The sequence below is a fragment of the Aquarana catesbeiana genome, linkage group LG02 (genome assembly GCF_042186555.1).
Source record: "Aquarana catesbeiana isolate 2022-GZ linkage group LG02, ASM4218655v1, whole genome shotgun sequence".
NCBI classification, from domain to species: domain Eukaryota; kingdom Metazoa; phylum Chordata; class Amphibia; order Anura; family Ranidae; genus Aquarana; species Aquarana catesbeiana.
The window spans coordinates 658,181,805-658,203,452 of record NC_133325.1 but is presented as its reverse complement, the minus strand read 5'-3'; the positions used below and the strand labels follow the sequence as shown (position 1 = coordinate 658,203,452).

The 21,648-nt window shown below is 41.5% G+C and overlaps 1 protein-coding gene across 1 annotated transcript in view; it reads right to left on the bottom strand.

Moving 5' to 3' along the window:
* BAZ1B (bromodomain adjacent to zinc finger domain 1B) overlaps window positions 1-21,648 on the bottom strand; it is a 108,520-nt gene that overhangs the window by 70,882 nt on the left and 15,990 nt on the right. The window contains exons 2-3 of the mRNA XM_073616583.1: window positions 13,168-13,284; window positions 10,861-11,005 (exon numbers count right to left, since the gene is read on the bottom strand). Coding sequence (XP_073472684.1) covers window positions 10,861-11,005; window positions 13,168-13,284 — 262 coding nt within the window. The remainder of the gene's footprint in view (window positions 1-10,860; window positions 11,006-13,167; window positions 13,285-21,648) is intronic.

The window sequence follows — 21,648 nt, the reverse complement described above, 5'->3', positions numbered from 1 at the left end:
GGCCACAGGCTATACATGTAGTTTTATGGTTTACGAGGGCAAAGATAGTCACGTAGAGCCGACAAACTGCCCTAACTACATAGGAAGAACCGTAACGGCGTGATGTCACCCGCTGCTACCGCACATGCTCCATCCTGTGTTCATACACGGCTGCATCTTGTACTGCTTTCGTCCTGGCACTTGTGAAGTGCCTGCTATGCAAGTGCCATTTTAAATCTTTTAATAAAATTTGGGCAAAACGGAGAGCACTATTCCTGTCCCTTTTTTCTATTACATATGTCCTGTGGGAATTATCCTGACCAACATCCTATTGTTATCTGACGGATTTCCTGACATCTGAATCGGACCTTTATTCATATGACCCTTATAGGAATGCCTTACTGACCCTCTGTAATTAAAAGGGTCCTGGTCACCAGGTGAGAGGCCATTCAGTTTAATCGGTGAAGGGCACATCCATCAGTCACTTATACCGGCATGCTGTCACATTTATTTGGTGGAACCTCACAGGGATCTTTGGACATTGTTATTGCTCTGTTTCATTTATCATTGACATAAGGATGTTATGTTACATTGATATCTTCATATCTTGTTCCTGGATGTTTTTATTTAGCGCTGCACCCTATTTTATATATTTGATCTAAGGGATTTGATTGTTTGACCCTGGTGTACAGATGCTTTGTTTTTGCATATACGTTCTGATTTATTTTCATTTAATAGCTTTACTCACAACTGTCATTAATCAAGCTGCGGTATGGAAGTTTTTAACTATTTTGACAAAAGGGATATCAAGATTAATGGTGTTTTCTAGGAATCCCATAATGCCCTACCTCAATCATTTAGAAAATTAGGTCATATTTATGAGAAAAAAGATCAAAACTTGGTGGGATATCACATCTTTTGAACAATATCTGTACCCCCCAATGGATGGGCTTACGGATGTACAGTCTATGTCTGAATGGAGTGATTTTTTTGTTAAAAGAGGTTTCGAGTTGCTTGAATTTCTTCTGATACGTAAGAGAAAGAATGACAGCTCTTGATTCCCAAATTAATGAAATCACCCAGAATATTGAATCTTTAAAAGATAGTGATGAGTTTGAGATTATCAGGTGAACTCAAAAATAAGCTTACCAAATGGGATCTGGAATCTCAGAATAAAAAGAAAAAATTCATTAGGGATTTTGATGACTTTAATGGAGGGCTGATTTTTAAATGGCAAAATACTCCCATCACAGAGGATACAGCTTGGAATACTCAGACTACTCAGTCCAGTACTGGAGTTGCTCATTTAAACACCCCTCGAGCTAACCCTGTATATGAATATGATTTTCCTCGTACAAATGAGCTCCAACCCCACCCTAACAATAATGGGTATAGGAAATTCAACAATAAAAGAGGGAAAAATACGAGAGGAGGAGGCTCCAAGTCTCATGCTCAAGATATGAACCATCCTAGGGGGACATATATCATTATGACCCCCCTTCTTATCGAGATGGGCATTCATCCCAAAATGACAGAAGGGATAATTTTGAAAGAGTTAATCCCTATCAATCACATGATAGACCTATCCCCACACAGAATAGGTATTCTCCACTTGCTGAGTATACGCCATATGAGAACAATGATTTTTTTTAGGCCAGCGGGGGGCACAGAGGTACCCCCCCCCCCCCCCCCGCAATATCAAGCTGTTCAAGGGGGACCTTAGAGACAGCCTGTACCATATACACCCCCAAACCCCGGCCCTCCCCGAAAGCAAAAACAAAGAGGAAGGAGAGGGGGGAAGCGAGTACAAAAAATCCAGACCGTAGCTGGTATAGGGATTTATAACCTCAGTCATGTTGTTCTTAAATGATGAAATCAAAGTTCTTGACCGAGGTCTGAAGTTCGCACCTATTAAAAATCTTAATTTAATACCTATGTTCGTATTCAAAAATATATAAGAACTCTAAACATGAAAAAATATTTTTTATCCCACCCGTCTCGGGGATCTAAACCCTCGGCACAGAATTACTCTTCTTTACGAAATAGGTCTACTTTTAACCCTCAGATAATAAACATTTGGAAGTCTTCAAGAATATGGTTTCTAATGATTTAGAAAAACTACAAGAGTTTCTGATCCACTGTTGATCAAGCGGGGCATTAAGTCCTTAACGGAGCGCAAGGATATTGTTATTCGCCCTGCGGATAAGGGAGGTGGGTTAGTCATTCTTAGTAAAGAATACTACCAAAATGAAATGTGTCGCTTATTATCGGATCAAGATACTTATCAGATCCTGAATAAGGACCCTATGCTTATCTTTAAGGATGAATTGCATAACATTGAAGACGGTAAAGATCGTAAGATCATAAAAAAAAAAAAAATAAATAAATAAAAAAAGCGGCCTTATATCTGGATCCCCTTTTCTGCAGAACACCTGTTATTTTTTACCTAAAATTCATAAAGATTCTGTTAAACCTCCAGGACGACCCATTGTTAATGGGATCGATTCTGTTTCTGCTAGGTTGGGACAATATATCGATTTCTTTTTGCAGCCTCTAGTTATGCAAACTCCAGCATTTTTGAAGGACACTAAACATATCATCCAAATTCTAGACACTTTGAAATGTTCCCCTTCCACTTTTTTAGTTACAGCAGACGTGAGTTCCTTGTACACCATCATTGGCCATAAGGATGCCATGGCCTCAGTTGAATGGGCTCTTGCTTCATCATCTTTGTCTGGAGGGCATCAGGAGTTTCTTTTGAGTTGTTTAGATTTTTGTCTCACAAGGAACTATTTTTGGTACAATAGAGAATTTTATTTACAGACTAGGGGTGTTGCTATCGGGGCTCGCTTCGCTCCCAGTGTGGCTAATATTTTTATGGCCCACTGGGAGGATGAGACAGTATTCCTCCATCGCCCTCTGAGTTAGTATGCTACAGGAGAATCATTGATGATCTTATCCTTATTTGGAACGGTGAAAGATCTAGGTTGGATGATTTAATTGAATAACTCAATGATAATAATTCGAAGAATATATCTTTAACATGGACCATTAGTTCCGAAAAAGTTGTGTTTTTGGACCTATTAGTATTATGCATGATCAGTTTATTCTCACTAATCATTTTAAACCAACGGACCGTAACTCTTATATTCCCCTGGGGAGTTGTCATCACAGCTCTTGGTTGTGTAACATCCCCAGGGGTCAATATATTAGGTTGCGCCGTAATTGCACCACCATGGAAGATTTTGGGAATCAATCTCAAGTCCTCTCTTCTAGGTTTGAACAAAAGGGCTATAATAGGGCTGTCCTGGATGAAGAGGTGTTTAGAGTTATGTCACTGGACAGAAAGGAATTGCCAATTCCTCTAAGGTCCTTACTAGTGACAATCACAATTTCAAAATGGTGTTGGACTAGAACATACAATACCGTAAGTTTGAGAGGATTATCCAAAAAAACTGGGCAATATTAAAACAGGATAAAGTTTTAGGTCCTGTACTACCGGATAGGCCTCTATTTATAGGAAAGCCCCAACACTAAGGGATCGTTTAGCTCCTGATGTTGTCAACCCGCCAGTCCCTACGTCTGACAAGTTTTTTTCCTTTCTGGGAGGCTTTTATGCCTGCGGAAGATGCGTTCCTTGCAGGCATGCTAAAGGGAATATCAAAAAACGTAAAAAATTTCTGGCCTCAGCCACTAACAAAGAGTATGAGATTAAGCAATTAATTACGTGCGACACTGTTGGTGTTGTCTACATGCTGGAGTGCAGTTGTGGACTCCAGTATGTTGGCAGAACTTCAAGATCTCTACATGTTAGATTGGCTGAACATGTCAACAATATTAAGAAAGGCCTCAAGACCCACAATGTGTCCAGACATTAAGGCCTTTCACCAACAGAATCCTAAGGGTTTGAAATTCTGGGACATTGAAAGGGTTACAAAGCACTGGAGGGGGGGAAATTTCATCAGACAATTAAGTAAAAGAAAATCCTATTGGATATACAAGACAAGAGTAATGTGCCCAGAAGGGTTAAATGTAGAGTTCAACACTAACTGTTTTATTTCTGACCGATAAGATTATTTTTTTGTGAGGCTATTATATATTTTTATGTAGTTGTATTGCCTATATATTGATTGTACTGGAGCAGTCGGTGACAGCAGTTGACGTACACTATAAAAGTTTATAGTTCTGAAATGGTTATATTTTTGAATTTTAGACAATTTTTTGATTGTGTTTTTTTGAATATGTAATTTTAATACTGGATTATTTACATAAATTGTCCATGCTCTTATTTTTTTTGCTATTTACTCACTGCATTTGATTATGTGGTTAAATTACATGCGATTAATGCACTTAGATTGGTTTCCGTTTACCCCGTTTGTTGTGTAAGGGGACACTTCCGGATTTGTCTCTCTAATCTAGTGTTTACTGTCGCTATGGCAACTTACCTCTATATAGCGCGGGTGCCCACGTAGTCTCGTCATCTGCTGAAGAAGTCCCCGCCCACTGGGACGCAACACGTCCAGAATGTAACAGCGTGATGTCACCTGCTGCTACCGCGCATGCTCCATCCTGTGTTCATACACGGCTGCATCTTTTACTGCTTTCGTCCTGGCACTTGTGAAGTGCCTGCTATGTAAGTGCTATTTTAAATCTTTTAATAAAATTTGGGCAAAACGGAGAGCACTATTCCTGTCCCTTTTTCTATTACATATGTCCTGTGAGAATTATCCTGACCAACATCCTATCGTTATCTGATGGATTTCCTGACATCTGAATCGGACCTTCATTCATATGACCCTTATGGGAATGCCTTACTGACCCTCTGTAATTAAAGGGTCCTGGTCACCAGGTGAGAGGCCATTCAGTTTAATCGGTGAAGGGCACATCCATCAGTCACTTATACTGGCATGCTGTCATGTTTATTTGGTGGAACCTCACAGGGATCTTTGGACATTGTTATTGCTCTGTTTCATTTATTATTGACATAAGGATGCCCCCATGCTTCGGCATATATATATTTTAGGTAGGCACAGGTTGTGTTAAATGTTTTATTTTTTACTATGTTTTTTTTTTTTGTATTTGCTTTGCAGGTATGGTAAGTATTACTGTTATACTGTAATGTTACTTTGCTTTTTGTTAACCATCATTTGCTTAGCATGTACGCCATTCAGTTGCAGCGCGGATTTATTTATCTTGACAGCAACAGCGTTTGCTCCCACGATACATAAAGCCGTGTTACATACCACAGTTACATACTTCAGCAAATATGCCAAAGCGTGGGGGCAGCAGTGGGTGGAGGAGCGATTTGCTCCTGCCTTTTGCGGGAGGATGCCCCCATGCTTCAGCATATATAAATGGTGCATGTATGCCCATTATTAGAAGTGGGTGGATGAAGGGAGGTATTCTAATGGTGGGCATACCCACCGATCAATATCTTTTTTTCGTTCAGCCCACAGGCTGCATGAAGAAAAAAAAGTTTACAATATATGCCCAACAAGGACCAGCAACGTACTGGTATGTTGCTGGACTTTGAGTGGTTATACCAGAATTATGCCTGCAGGTTTAGGTATCATCCTTTTCAGCCAGCGGCCGGCTTTCATGTAAAAGCAATCCTAGCGGCTAATTAGCCTCTAGACTGCTTTTACAAGCAGTGGGAGGGAATGACACCCCCCCACCGTCTTCCATGTTTTTCTCTGGCTCTCCTGTCCCAACAGGGAACCTGAGAATGCAGCCGGTGATTCAGCCAGCTGACCATAGAGCTGATCAGAGACCAGAATGGCTCCAAACATCTCTATGGCCTAAGAAACCGGAAGCTACGAGCATTTCATGACTTAGATTTTGCCGGATGTAAACAGCGCCAAGCTATTTGCTGAGAAGCATGTCGAGTCCATGGAATATTTTATATTGTGACACAAGTTGCGGGAAAAAGACAATTTTTTTTTTTTTTGCACAAAGTTGTCACTAAATGATATATTGCTCAAACATGCCATGGGAATATGTGAAATTACACCCCAAAATACATTCTGTTGCTTCTCCTGAGTACGGAGATACCACATGTTTAGGACTTTTTGGGAGCCTAGCTGCGTACGGGACCCCGAAAACCAAGCACCGCCTTCAGGCTTTCTAAGAGCGTAAATTTTTGATTTCACTCTTCTCTGCCCATCACAGTTTTGGAGGCCATGGAATGCCCAGATGGCAAACCCCCCCCAAATGACCTCATTTTGGAAAGTAGACACCCCAAGCTATTTGAGAGGCATGGTGAGTATTTTGCAGGTCTCATTTGTTTTTGAAAATGAAGAAAGACAAGAAAAATGTGTTTTTTTTTTTTAATTTTCAAAACACATTTTTCTTGTCTTTCTTCATTTTCAAAAACAAATGAGACCTGCAAAATACTCACCATGCCTCTCAGCAAATAGCCTGGGGTGTCTACTTTCCAAAATGGGGTCATTTTGGGGGATTTTGTGCTATCTTGGCATTTTATGGCCTTCGAAACTGTGATAGGTAGTGGGGAGTAAAATCAAAAATTTACACCCTTAGAAATCCTGAAGGCAGTGATTGGATTTCGGGGCCCCGTATGAAGCTAGGCTCCCAAAAAGTCCCACACATGTGGTACCCCCGTACTCAGGAGAAGCAGCAGACTGTATTTTGGGGTGTAATTCCACATATGCCCATGGCATGTTTGAGCAATATATCATTTAGGTGACAACTTTGTGAAAAAAAAAAAAAAAATGCATTACAGGCAAGACCTCGTTTCTTCGGATACGAGGCCTGGGTACCATTCAATTCGGCCAAAAAGACACTTTGAATGGATCCGGTCTGCATGGGTAGCCCCAGCAAGGAATGTTCCAGTAAAGCTCAGCACAACACATCTTTACTCGTGACCAACACCTTAGACACTGAAAAAAAAAAAAAAAAAAAAGGGGAACTCCAAGTAGTGGGAGGGGTTATATAGGGAGTGCACCTGAAGAACAAAAAGGAAATTTGGGACTTTGAATGAGGTGGTAGACTCGGTGTAGAATACGTGGTCAGTTTTATTGGAATAAAAATTATATAAAAAATATAATACATATGGATGATAAACATCATATGGAAAAGCATATAATGAAGTATTCTCATAGTGTACATATGCATACTCGATTCAAATTGCTGAATAATAGTAAATTTCATATACAGAGATCAATAACTAAGTAACATCGTAATATACGTATGCATAGAGCAATAACATATGGGTAGATGTATACATGAAAAACACTTGGTGCATAATATAGCATAATCAATTAGCCTGACAGCTGGCAGCCAAAGGAATGATAGAGAAATTATATGTAACATATCTTGGTACGGAGTTGGTAGGCATGTAACTACATCCTTAATGCCCGACGCGTTTCTGTGTGAGATACACTTCTTCAGGGGCGGATGTGGTGAGGTATCTATAAAAATTGTATAAATTATAAAAATTAATTCTAATGTAGGTAAGTACAGCGGGTAAAAAACTGATGGTGTGGTATGCCCTGGGTACTTACATGCCCGTGCGTAGCGACGGTATGCAGAATAGGCAAGACCGGAGCCGTGGGAATGGTCCGTCCCGGGAGCTGAGGTGATGAAACATCCCATGTCCAAGGATTAGCACATGCAGAAACCCCCAGAAAAAACGCAGGCCACTTGTGATGAAGGTATGAACAGTGATGAAATCCAACAAAAATGTGAATGAGACCTAGTAATGGGTAAAAAATATAAGGAGGTGACCAATGGTGGTGGTGGTGGAAAACTAAAAAATGTGTAAGTGTGGTGTATAGGGCCGGTGGTGGTATGAACCACCGCATCACCAAGGATAGGTGACTAGTGAAAAGCAGGAAAGGAGGGAAAAGGAAAAGACGTGTGCTAAGAGGTGCTGTCCATAGGACACCTCTGTGTTTACCTAATGTGAGAGTGCTAATGTGAAGGGCTTCCAAAAAGTGAGCGTGCTGCCTGTGTATGAAAGAAGGAGACCTGCGGTGGGGAAAGACTATATGCGCGTCCGAGGAGGGGGGGGCCATCACCAGCGTCACGCGCACGACAGGAAGAAAGAGGTGGGAGCCTGGGCACGCATGGCAGATCGTCGCACGTACCCTGACGCCGAGAACCCCACTGTCGGCCAGATGGAAACAACAGGCTGCCCCGCTGTGGCGCCAAAAAGTGATGACACCTCACATGCCCGTTGTTTCCATCTGGCCGACAGTGGGGTTCTCGGCGTCAGGGTACGTGCGACGATCTGCCATGCGTGCCCAGGCTCCCACCTCTTTCTTCCTGTCGTGCGCGTGACGCTGGTGATGGGCCCCCCCTCCTCGGACGCGCATATAGTCTTTCCCCACCGCAGGTCTCCTCCTTTCATACACAGGCAGCACGCTCACTTTTTGGAAGCCCTTCACATTAGCACTCTCACATTAGGTAAACACAGAGGTGTCCTATGGACAGCACCTCTTAGCACACGTCTTTTCCTTTTCCCTCCTTTCCACTAGTCACCTATCCTTGGTGATGCGGTGGTTCATACCACCACCGGCCCTATACACCACACTTACACATTTTTTAGTTTTCCCACCACCACCACCATTGGTCACCTCCTTATATTTTTTACCCATTACTAGGTCTCATTCACATTTTTGTTGGATTTCATCACTGTTCATACCTTCATCACAAGTGGCCTGCGTTTTTCTGGGGGTTTCTGCATGTGCTAATCCTTGGACATGGGATGTTCCATCACCTCAGCTCCCGGGACGGACCATTCCCACGGCTCCGGTCTTGCCTATTCTGCATACCGTCGCTACGCACGGGCATGTAAGTACCCAGGGCATACCACACCATCAGTTTTTTACCCGCTGTACTTACCTACATTAGAATTAATTTTTATAATTTATACAATTTTTATAGATACCTCACCACATCCGCCCCTGAAGAAGTGTATCTCACACAGAAACGCGTTAGGCATTAAGGATGTAGTTACATGCCTACCAACTCCGTACCAAGATATGTTACATATAATTTCTCTATCATTCCTTTGGCTGCCAGCTGTCAGGCTAATTGATTATGCTATATTATGCACCAAGTGTTTTTCATGTATACATCTACCCATATGTTGTTATTGCTCTATGCATACGTATATTACGATGTTACTTCGTTATTGATCTCTGTATATGAAATTTACTATTACTCAGCAATTTGAATCGAGTATGCATATGTACACTATGAGAATACTTCATTATATGCTTTTCCATATGATGTTTATCATCCATATGTATTATATTTTTTATATAATTTTTATTCCAATAAAACTGACCACGTTTTCTACACCGAGTCTACCACCTCATTCAAAGTCCCAAATTTCCTTTTTGTTCTACTGAATCCGGGATGATAAAGTCCCAACTCCCCCTTTTTTGATAGGGAGTGCACCTTTTGTCTTAGGGCATGCCAGTGTCCATCACCTGAAGGTGGCCTATAACCCACATAGTAACTACTAAGGCTCTGTGTCCCACGATGTACGATAATAAATAGCGGCTCTACCGCCGACGTACCCACCGCCCCAGTGTGAAAGGGGCCTAAGCAGCATAGAACGGATGAGACTTGCCATTGTACAAGCCAATTAAAAACGATCACCTCAATCCGTTTGGCACCCATAGACATGATGGGTTAATGCTACAGAGGTGTATGGCCGTGAGACCCAATGTGTAAGAAGCGACATATACCATGAAATGGGAAACAGAAAACCAACCTGGAAAAAAACGAAATTAACTTAGATGCTGTTGAAACGTAGTAACACCACTATGGAAAGAAAACAACGCATATGTACCAACAAGTCAGGTTTGAGAAATGAAAATAACCACCCCTGAAAATCAGTCATGAGGAATAAAACGATACCTACCTGAAAAATGTCTGAAACTGCAAAATATAACACTGAGTACTGCTGAGGTGTAGAAAAACTACGGAAAAGGGACATAAGCATAAAAAACTACCACTTCGTACAAATACGTGCGACATGTATGTGACTAACCTAGGACCAGGATTCCTCTACTCTATGTATGCCGTGAAGAAAAGCATGATCATGACCCCTTGACCTGGAAAATGGGAGTTCCCTGCTGGCTGTAAACCATGTTGCCTGCTGGCTGAAAACCATGAACATCTTTGAAAGCAGCAAGAGTGAGACTTAGTGTCAAAGTGGGACCGAACCAATTAAAACTGGGACCGAAATGCCCTCCCGCCCCCATGCCCCTGGGGTGCACCTGCTGAAACCCCAGGGAAACAAATGATACCTACCCAAGTGGATAAGCATTGGTATGTTAGTGTATGCTTTACCAAAATGCACTGTGAAAGCAAAAATTTTCCTTTCAAGTTTATAATAGCAGTAGTACCTGAGCAGTGATGTAAAGCAGTGTCCATCCATTAAGCCCAAGTACAATGGTAATGGAAGTCTGGTAGTGACACAATAGCAGTAGCAATGAAACTGATGTGTACCAGTGTATGCAGTAGATAGCAGAAGCCATGGTAGAAAAGCATGGGTAATGAGCAGTAAATGGCCTCAGTGAAAGCCAATAACCTGAAAAAAGAAAACCCAAGGACTGGAGGGAAGAACATGCCCGCCCCCCCCTTACCTGCTCCGTAACGCACAAAGCCTCCAAGCTGACAGTGAGGACGCCGCTGTCCTATACAAGAGAGGAGAAGGGGTAGAAGCGACCACACAATCTCCCCGAAAACGTCGGCCAAACATGAGCCACCGTCGACAGGGAAGGCTTTATTACGTACACACAAATATATACATATTTTTCTCTCTCAACTTCCTGACTCATCAAAACATCTTACATTCAGCTGTAAGGCTTTATACATTTCATTTAGTAGTGCATGCAGGTCACATACCTCAACATCACACTCTTCATCAATAGCATATTTTGTCATTATCTCCATCCATGACTGGTCAACCAGCTTGTCTAAAGACACAGTGTTATGATGAACCATCTCCAGGACCGGCTTCTCATACCACATGGGAAACTCTTCTTTCAGCCTTTAACAAAGAATTCACACCATAAACAAGATGAGCAGAATTTAACAATTTAAAGTCGTCAATACTGTTCTAGGTTCACATCTAAGCAGGTGGTTCCTACAGCCGTCAGCACAGAAAAACCATGCTGGATACGTGCAGGTGCCATTAATCATAAAAAGGCACACACACGAAATCAAACAATGGGAACCGCACTGCACTTGAGGTTCCCAGTGCGGGCTGCAATTTCTAAAATGCTGCAGGGACCTTTACCCTGCATTTCAGGAGGCATGGCAGCCCAATGCAAATGCGTGGGCGCATAATACGCGGCTTGCAGAGTAGTGTCAATATGAACCTAGCCCTTTTGGACTAGTGAAGGGTTTGGGTCCCCCTTTTTTTATTGTAGTTCATATTGGGTGGATTGCAACACCATTTTTGGGCAATGAAATAATTAGAAATCTTTCCAAGGGAGAGACAAATTGCAACAAAACATCTGGGCTGGAGTTAGGCTTTAACTAGCAGATGCAGTGAAGCACACATTCATTAAACTGATGGGGCTGACATTGCGTGTTTAAACCCCCAAAAAATGTGCTCATCCTATTCTGAGAGGAGAAAAGGCAAAAAGGACCCATGTAGTGTCTCTCTCTCTCTTCGTATCATTTACATTTACTAATCACTAGTGAATCCTGAAAACTGCCAGGATGTGCAATACAAAAATACCTTTACTTTCACTTTTAAAGTTTTCCTCTGCCATGGGGAAGTAATGTTTACCATAACTAACCCTGTCTGTACTGTGCTGGCAGACCTCATCACTTGCAAACTAGATTTGAATACTCTGTCTTAAAGTATTAAGGATCTAAAATGTGGACTTCTGTATTGTATGACAAGGGACCCAAGTGTGTCCCCCTCTATCAGTGGGGACAGATTCAGATGAAAAAAGACAAATGTGAAGGCGAAAAATATATCTTAATTTTCAGTCTTTCCCCGTTTGGCACCAGGCATGAGCAATTCCTATTGCCCAACACCCAGGACATAGTTCTGGGCGCTGGGCAGCTGATGTAACCACTTCGGCCCCAGAAGAATTTACTCCCTACCTGACCGGGTCATTTTTTTGCGATACAGCACTGCGCCGCTTTAACCGACAATTACGGTCATGAGACGCTGTGCCCAAACAAAATTTACATCCTTTTCCCCACAAATAGAGCTTTCTTTTGGTGGCATTTGATCACCTCTGCGGTTTTTATTTTTTGCGCTATAAATAAAAAAAAAAATCCCCCCCCCCCAAAAAAAAACGCAATAAGCGTATATCGAGTCGTTTGTGCAAACGTTATAGGGTCTACAAAATAGGGGATTTTAGGCATTTATTGTTTTAAAAGTAATTATGGCGATCAGCGATTTTTATCAGGACTGCAATATTGCGGCGGACAAAATTGGACACTTAACACTTTTTGGGTTCATTGACATTTTTACAGTGATCAGAGCTAAAAATAGCCACTGATGATTACTGTATATATGTCACTGACAGGGAAAGGGTTAACACTAGGGGGCGTTCAATGGGTTAAGTGTGTGTGCTCCCTAGGTGTGTTATAACTGAGGGGATTGGACTGGGAAAGAAGACAGATCATTGTTCCTACTAGGAACACAATCCGTTTACACACACATCCCCGTTCCTGCTCTCAATCGCGGGTGGCCGGCAGGGATCGCCTGCTATGGCTTTTAAAGCAGCCACAGGACTCTTAGATTCAATGCAAACTGGCCAAGCCCTGGACAGCTTCCCGCACAGTACTCTATGCCTGGCCTTATTCAGCCATCAGTTGGGAAATTCCCCCGCGGAAAGTAAACAAGGAGCTGGTGATAGAGGTCATTACCCAAAACTAGCAATGCTCATCACTTGGCAGGCACAGCCCGATAGGGAAACTAGACTAGTACCATGTCCTGTCAATCAAAAGTAAAGCAGACCTGATCAGGTTCCACCCACCCTACCTGAAAAACTCTAATTTGATTACATTTATGTCCAGATACTTTTTTTGCAATTGTTGACAAAGAAAAATACACATTCTAAAATTGATAAAAATCATGGGGTGCAGAAAACTGGATCCAATCTTGCATTTTGTAAGATCTTACATAAAGAAAAAAAGAAAGAAAAAAAAAAAACACATTTATCCAAATCAAAATTAACTACTCACAGTTCTGCCACTTCCTGTTCTTCATCCCACGCCTCCTTGTGAGTTAGCTGATTGCTACCTGTACTTTTGCATGTCCAGATCCTCTCTGTGTAACGCTGCAAGCGCCCTTCATATTCTCTGTAGACAGCTGGTTAAGGATAATTCTGACAGACTACCAATTTATTGTTCAGGAAGAGTGGCAAATTGACAACCGCTATAAAAAAAAAAAAAAAAAAAAAAAAAAAAAAACACCCTGCAAAACAATGGCATAAATTTGCATGCTAGCACATTATGAAATACCTTAAAACTAAGCCCCTGGTAACCAGAGGGGGCTGACATGTTCCCCTGGCATTTCTTCTGGGTTCTTGCGCTGTGAGTGGCCAGAGCTGCGATGAAGTCGCTCCCGCAAATGTGAGCCCTCGGTTCCAGCAAGATACGTCAGACCTTCAGAGCGCATACGCCGCTGACTTTAGAAGCTGCATGCAGGGTGAATGTCTCCTAAAGGGTGTATGTTTAGGAGATATTACTTTTACCTACAGGTAAGACTCATTATAGGCTTACCAGTAGATAAAAAATACAAAGCAGAGTATACAACTGCTTTAAAATGTTGTGGATTGAAAATGAATAAAACAAAAAAGATAAAGGCTGGCCACACAAGTCATTTTCTGTCATTCAACCTGCTGGTTGAACGAAAGAAAATTACTCAATTCCCCGATCCACACACTCCATGTGGATGGGGGAATCACGCCCGTCGGGAGTTATTGTATTTTGACAGTTGGAGATCTTCCTACACTTTTAGAATACACTCATTGCTGGCAGCACACCTAATTTTTATTTTTAATCAAATTTAATTTTAATAAAATATGTTTTTGGAGAAAAAAAAACCTAAACATAAGTTTTCTATTTAATGGACATTAATAATTTAGTTTCTTCAGCATGAAATAGATCTTAGTTATGTAGCATGAGGCTGTATTTTCTGCAGCATTTACATTTTTGGTAAACTCATTTAATGAATCCAAGCTCTGCAAACAGATAACATGCACTGCATTGATGCATTCACAGTTTCACAGTAACCATGAGACAAAAAGTTCAGGAATATTCCTTTATCCCATGGTTTTGCAAATCTGTGTACACTACAAACTGTATAATTGAGGAGTAATGCATCTGTACCAGAATCTAAGTGCGAGGAGGAAGGGCAAACGAAAAAAAAAAAAAAAAAAAAAAAAAAAAAAAAAAAAAAAAGGAAGTGAAACCTTCTAAGGAGGTTAACCTTGTGATCTTTCTGCACATAGCATGAAGTGCTTTATTCCTCCCTTAAGGAGCGAAATGGCAGAAGGCTGTAAAAGAGACCCAGTTTGGGAATTTAATGAAGTTCCTCTACCTATGGGTAAAGCAGGTATGTGTGTAAAATGCAAGCAATGCAAAGATGCAAGGCCTGGTGGCCCGAATTTAAACAACATGTGAAGACGTGCTGTGATAAAAAGGAGCAGGTTTGAAGTTTTTTTATATGTGGACCCAGCTGACATATTGAGTTTAAGTTCTTGTGTTTGTTTTTTCAAATATATTTTGCTTATGCACTTTAGTTACAAAAAAAAAAAAAAAAAAAAAAAAAAAAAACCCACCACAAAAAAAAAAACAGGGGATGTTTAGCCACTTCCCTACCCGCCTACAGTCATATGATGTCCACAGATGGGATCTCCCATCCTGGGTGGACGTCACGACGGCCTCGGGTTCCCGGCCATCTAGGGGGCGCCCGCTGCATTGCTCGGGACCCGGTGCATGTGCCCGGCGGCCGCGATGTCCGCCGGGCACCCGCGATTGCCGTTAACCGTGCCGGATCGTGGATCTGTGTGTGTAAACACACAGATCCACGTCCTGTCAGTTCAGAGGAGAGCGATCTGTGTTCCCAGAACAGCGGAACACTGATCGTTCTCCTCCCCTTGTGCGTCCCCTCCCCCTACAGTTAGAAGCATTCCCTAGGAAACACATTTAACCCCTCCGCCCTAGTGGTTAACCCCTTCACTGCCTGTCACATTTACACAGTAATCAATGCAATTTTATAGCATTGATCGCTGTATAAATGTGAATGGTCCCAAAAATGTGTCAAAAGTGTCCGATGCGTCTGCCATAATGTCGCAGTCACGAAAAAAATAAATAATCGCTGATCGCCGCTATTACTAGTAAAAAAAATAAATAATTTTTTTTTAAAAATGCCATAAATCTATCCCATATTTTATAGACGCTATAACTTTTGCGCAAATCAATATACGCTTATTGCGATTTTTTTTTTTACCAAAAATATGTAGAAGAATACGTATCGGCCTAAACTGAGGAAAAAATGTGTTTTAAAAAAAAAAAAATAAATAAATTGCGATATTATAGCAAAAAGTAAAAAATGTGTTTTCAAAATTGTCACTCTTGTTTATAGCGCAAAAAATAAAAACCGCAGAGGTGATCAAATACCACCAAAAGAAAGCTCTATTTGTGGGGAAAAAAGGACGTCAATTTTGTTTGGGTACAACGTTGCACGACCGCGCAATTGTCGTTTAAAGTGCGACAGCGCTGAAAGCTAAAAATTGGTCTGGGAAGGAAGGGGGTGAAAATGCCCAGTATTGAACCGGTTAAAAGGGGTTGTAAACCCTCTTTTCACCTTAATGCCAATGGTTCAAAGAATGTCAGGCAAAATGGTCAGCCCTCATGTAGATTCACTTCAACAAATCTGGCCCTCTTTGAAAAAAGTATGGACACTCCTGCTATAAAACACTATAAATAGGATACTAAAATAGGACACAAAAATGGCCAACTGGCTCATCCCTTTAAAAAACTGCCACAGCCTGTATATCAAGCCCTAAAAGGAAAAACATGTCCTAATGCCATCCCGTGCTCTACACCACAAACAGGTAACACTAAGGGGGGCTGCCACAACTCCACAAATGGAGGCAATTACCAGCACATGCTGCAGGGCCCAATTTCACCCTCATGGTGGGCATGCCCCACAGCGCCTTTAGGGCACACATTTTATGATGCAACAGTCTGCACTAATATGACAAACTTAATTGGATTTGTTTGTGCTGATGCAAACAATGTATTACAGTTGTATCAAGTGCCTCTCCAAACATTGCACCTCTGCTGGACTCCAGAGTGCTCCACATGAAAGCTCTCAAAATATCAATGCCAGTACCTGCTTCGAGCATACCTGTCGATGCAGTGTTTCGTAACAGGACTTTGTCTAGGGATGGGGCAGCCAAGGCATGAGATTTCACTTATACCTTCTTACTACCACACCCTTTATCTTAACCCTATCCTGTCTAGAACAGTCTTATAATCCATCTCCAATGCAAAAGGACTGGGCGGTTGCTATACTGGGTGGCCTCTTTGGCGGCCCGGCTGGCGTCCGCTTTCCTGCGTCTGTGGGCCTCCGCTGCATGACGCTGCCCACAGGGTTAATCTCAGGCGCTCTGGTGGGCGCCGTGCAGTGTTGGATCAGGGTCGCCCCCCCCCCCCCCCCCCTTTTTTCCTGCACGTTCATGCTTAAAAATCCCCCTCTGTCCCTCGGTATATAGTATATGACAGTGTCCCCTCTCCCACTCCTAGGACTCCTTTAGGCATCCCAGTGATTTCTTTCTTCGATTATTCTTTACAGGTTTTATTTTACTGCTGTTACCACTTACTCCCGGGTCGCATTGGGACCTGACATATTGTCGTCGGTCTGCACATGCCTGGACGGGGTTCCCCGTTGTCAGGCGGCGCTCTGTGTTCTCTTCTCCCTCTAGGATTACGTAGGGACGCCAACGCTTGGCTCTGCCGTGTCGCAGTTGTCATGGGTACGGTGGGTGGTTTCCTTCCCCCGGGCGATGACGTCGTACGGCAAGCGGCGCCTTGTTACGTGACGCCGCCTGTAGTCTTTTTAAGGCTGGATGCAACGCTTAAGCTTGTCACTGCACGACGGGACGGTCTGCTGACCCAGACGGACCCTCATTACCAGTAAGTCACCTTCAGATTCCCTGCAGGCTCACGCTGTCTAGAGTTTTTCATTCTTTGTACATTTCTTTTTTTTTCATTCATCCCCCTTTTATTGTTTGTAGAATTCAGTCTCTGTGGATAGCGTCCATGGTGGTGCAGCGGTCAGGTCTAGCCTTTGTAAAGACCCTATATCAGATACTTTACACCCCGCATCTGGGTGCCTTTTTACCCTTTCGTGGCCTCCAACCATTTGGAGGTAGGAAGTTTTGAGGTGCATTTTTTCATTCTGTGATTTATATACCTATAAATCTTTGGGGTACTAATTACCTAAATACACAAGGGCTTTGCCTATGTATTATCTTTATTCCCCTAGATCTATATTTGACTCCAATTGGGGGGTATAACCGCCACGGTGATGTTGCTTATCCGTTGTGGTTTTGGTGGACCAGTGCGGATAAGGGGGGACCAATTACCCACCCCAGTCTCCTTTTGGTTATTGGGGTGATCGTTTCCGGGCGTACTGTCGCCACGATCCCAGCGGTGGGACTCTAATTTTTGATGTGCTTGGGTATGTGTTCCCTTTATGTGATCACCATGCTATTCTATGATACAATAGCAACTATTGTATACTATACTGTTTATATAGCATTGTTAATATACTCCTCCGGTTTTTCTAACTTATTGTCATTATACAGTGTGATTCTTCTCAAATTTCCCCTGATGAAAGGACATCATATCAAGTCCCGAAACGCGTAGGGCTGTGCTGAAGACTGTACAAGCATCATTTCCACATCATATTCTTGCTTTTAATGTTGTAACATTTTGCATAGTTTTTTCTGATAGATAACATAGATATTATCTATCTTGTGTATTTTTGTCTATATTAGTAAATTTGTTAAATTTTAACGTTGCTGTTAAAGTCCCACTGATCTTCGGGGGTATTCTTATTTCAGGGATGTGGCAACTTTCATGGTTTCGTGGAAAAAAAAAAAAAAACCATTTAAAATTAGCCCTTTTTTGCAGAATGTGAAAGATGAAGTTACAGAGTAAATAGATACATGTCATGCGTCGAAATTGCACATGCTCATGGAATGGCGCTAAACTTCGGTACTTAAAAATCCCCATAGGCGACGCTCTAAATTTTTTTTTTTTTTTTTTTACTGGTTACACGTTTTGAGTTAGAGGAGGTCTAGGGCTAGAATTATTGCTCTCACTCCAACGTTCACAGCGATACCTCATGTGTGGTTTGAACACCATTTTCATATGTGGGACTTACGTATGCATTCGCTTTGGCATGCGACCACACAGGCGCTTTTTTTTATTGTTAATTTACTTTTTAAGGAAAAAAAAAAAAAAAAAAAAAAAAAAAAAAAAAACCACCATCACTTTTATTGCCATTACAAGGAATGTAAACATCCCTTGTGGTAGGGGCATGAGCGGTCCTCTTTACAGTGAGATATGGGGTCAATAAGATCCCACATCTCACCTCTAGGCTGGGAAGCCTGAAACAACAAAAATAAAAATCTCAGCTTCCCAGCCAAGGCAGCGGCATTTGTTTGAATGCAGAGGCTGGGCGTGACGTCATAACATCGCGCCTGGCCTCCGAACGATCATAGAGACTCCGGCGAATATCTGGTCTGACGGAAATCTCTGATCACCATACCTGTCTCCGACTCACCAACGGAAGCGGTGAGTCGGTAGAAGCATCAGAGGGTGGTGTCGCCTCTAGCCGCCTGTAAGAACGATCAAGCGGTGGAACAGCCGCTATGATCGTGCAGGGAATCGCTGGCTGAAAAAGCCGATATCTGAATAATGCCTGTAGCTGCAGGCATCAGTCAGATATACCCCCGCAAAGTCAAGGACGTCATATGATGTACCTTGGGCAGAAAGTAGTTAAATTCTGATACACCACTAAAAATTGCATACATGAATATAAGGCCTCATGCACACGGACGTTTTTTTACAGCTGCTTTTTAGCAGCTTAAAAAGGCCTGTATGTTAGTCTATGGCTTCATGCCCACCTAGGCGTTTGAGCTGCAAATGGCATAGGCGTTAAGCTGTAAAAAAAAAAAAAAAAAAAAAAAAAAAAAAATAAAAAAAAACCAGGACCAGTGGGTTCTGAGACACGTTTTTCAGCTGTAAGAACGCTCTAATGCTGATAAACGCTCAAAAACATCACTCACCAACGTTTAAGATCCATGGAAAAAAAAAAAAAAAAAAAAAAAAAAAAAAGCTAAACGCACGCTATTGCAAAAACGTTGAAAAAAAGTTTTTTTTTTTTTTTTTTTTTAAAAACACACCACTGCAAAGATACTGGCGTTTTCATAACATTATTTTAACATCCTGGCCTTAAAGTACACCAGAATTTGTATTTCTATATACTCAATCATACCCCAATGTTTACTTTGTACTAAAACAGATTTCTATATTAATAATATTTAGACCACGTGGTGAGAAAGTCTTAATGATACACGGTACTACTTCTACTTTGTTTCAGCCTGAGCGATGGTCTTCACCAGTCTACCACCTCTACAAACTATTTTGAGTTTTCGAATACCCCAAAACGCTAAATCACTTGGGTCTCTATCATGACATTTAAGATTTGCAGATGTACTTTTTTGTACCCTTTCTATATGATACAGTTGTGTTCCCAAACAAGAGTAATGGAGTGCAGACATGTTAAGATTGATGGCAGCAACACATCTCAAAAAAGGTGGAACAGGGCAACAAAAAGCTGGCAAAGTACAACCCCAAATTCCAAAAAAAGTTGGTACAGGGCCATGTTTACTATGGTGTAGTAACCCCCCTAATACTAAGACCCCTTTCACACTTGGGCATTTTTCCAGGCGCTTTTGGGCTAAAAAGGTGAACTTACACTTTAAAGTCTTTGCAATTTTACATGGAGGATAATTATGGAGTTTGTTAAACAATTAGTTAGATGCAGCTTTTCACAGATTGGTGAACCTCTGCCCATCTTTACTTCTGAGACACTGACTCTCTAAGATGCTTTTTAGACCTAATCATATTACTGACTTATTGCCAATTAACCCAATTAGCTGCAAAATGTTCTTCCAGCTCTTCCTTTTTAGTATCACTGACAGCTGTTTGTTGCCTTGTCCCAAGTTCTTTTGAAACGTGTTGCTGCCATTTTTTAAATTACTTCTCTTAAAATTGTAAATTTTCTAAGTTTAAACATTTAATAGGTTTTCCATCTTAGATTGTGAATATGGGTTTATGAGACTTGCAAACCATTGTTTACTTAGATTTTACACAGCACCCCAACATACATACATACATAATACACACACAGTTGTGCTCATAAGCTTGCATAACCTTGCAGAAGTTATGATTTGAGAAAAAGAATAACAAACATTTTTTTTTCACTCATGGTTAGTGTTTGGCTGAAGCCATTTTTAAATCAACTGTGTTTATGCTTTTTAAATAAGGGCAACAGAAACTACCCAAATGACCCTGATCAAAAAGTTTACATACCCTGGTGATTTTGGCCCGATAACATGCACACAAGTTGATACAAAGGGGTTTGAATGGCTATTAAAGGTAACCATCCTCACCTGTGATCTTACTTGTAATTAGTGTGTGTGTGTATAAAAAGGTGGAGCCATGGAGTGAAAGAAATGTTTTTGTGTTATTCATAGTCTGAAAAATGGCCAAGAAATCAAATTCTGCCAGGGTATGTAAACTTATGAGCACAACTGTATATACATACACACCTTGTCTAGGAGGGAGCATTTTGCTTATATGGGCTCAGATTCTTAAAACATTTGCGTAATCAGCGCAAAGTTAGTCACATTGTAAAGCAAAACCACACAAGGAGCACTTTGCTAACTACAAAACACTTACAACACAAAAATGAAAGCTAGGTAAAACCTGATGTTTGTGAAGGTTCGAGTGTTCTTAAACTCTTCATTAAAACATGATACATAGCAGCAGTAATTTTGCCATTTACATGGTCTGCCTTCTTTTTGCAACCCGCTGCAAAAAAAATTTCTTCAAAATGGTGGCTATGGTTTTACAGCGCTCCTGCCAGACCTGGGCAAACTACAGTCCCAATGCCACATCCAGCAACCGGTGCCTCCAGTGGCAGCATGCCTCTGAGCTTGTCCGCTTCCTCTCATCGCCTTTCATGTGCATATGGTGGCACCGAAACCAAAAATGCAGGATGCACTTGGCGGAAAACCAAGATGGGAACATTTGTAAAAAAAAAAAATCTCTCTCATGAATTTGTTTTCGGCCATTGGCACCTTTTGCACAAGTTGCAACATGCATCCTTTAAAAAATTCTATGTAGGTCTTCACACTGGTCGGTTGCGCTTACATTGGTGTGAAAAATCAAGCTTGCATTTTTAGTCAGGAAAAAAAAAAAAAACCCCACCACATCCCTTCCAGTTGAAATGCATTAAAAATATAGCAAGAACGCATTAAATAATGCACCGTGTTACTTTGATGCAGTTTGAGTCACATGACTTATGAAAAACATACCACAGGCATAGTAAAACTTTCGGCTGCTGAAATTTTGTTG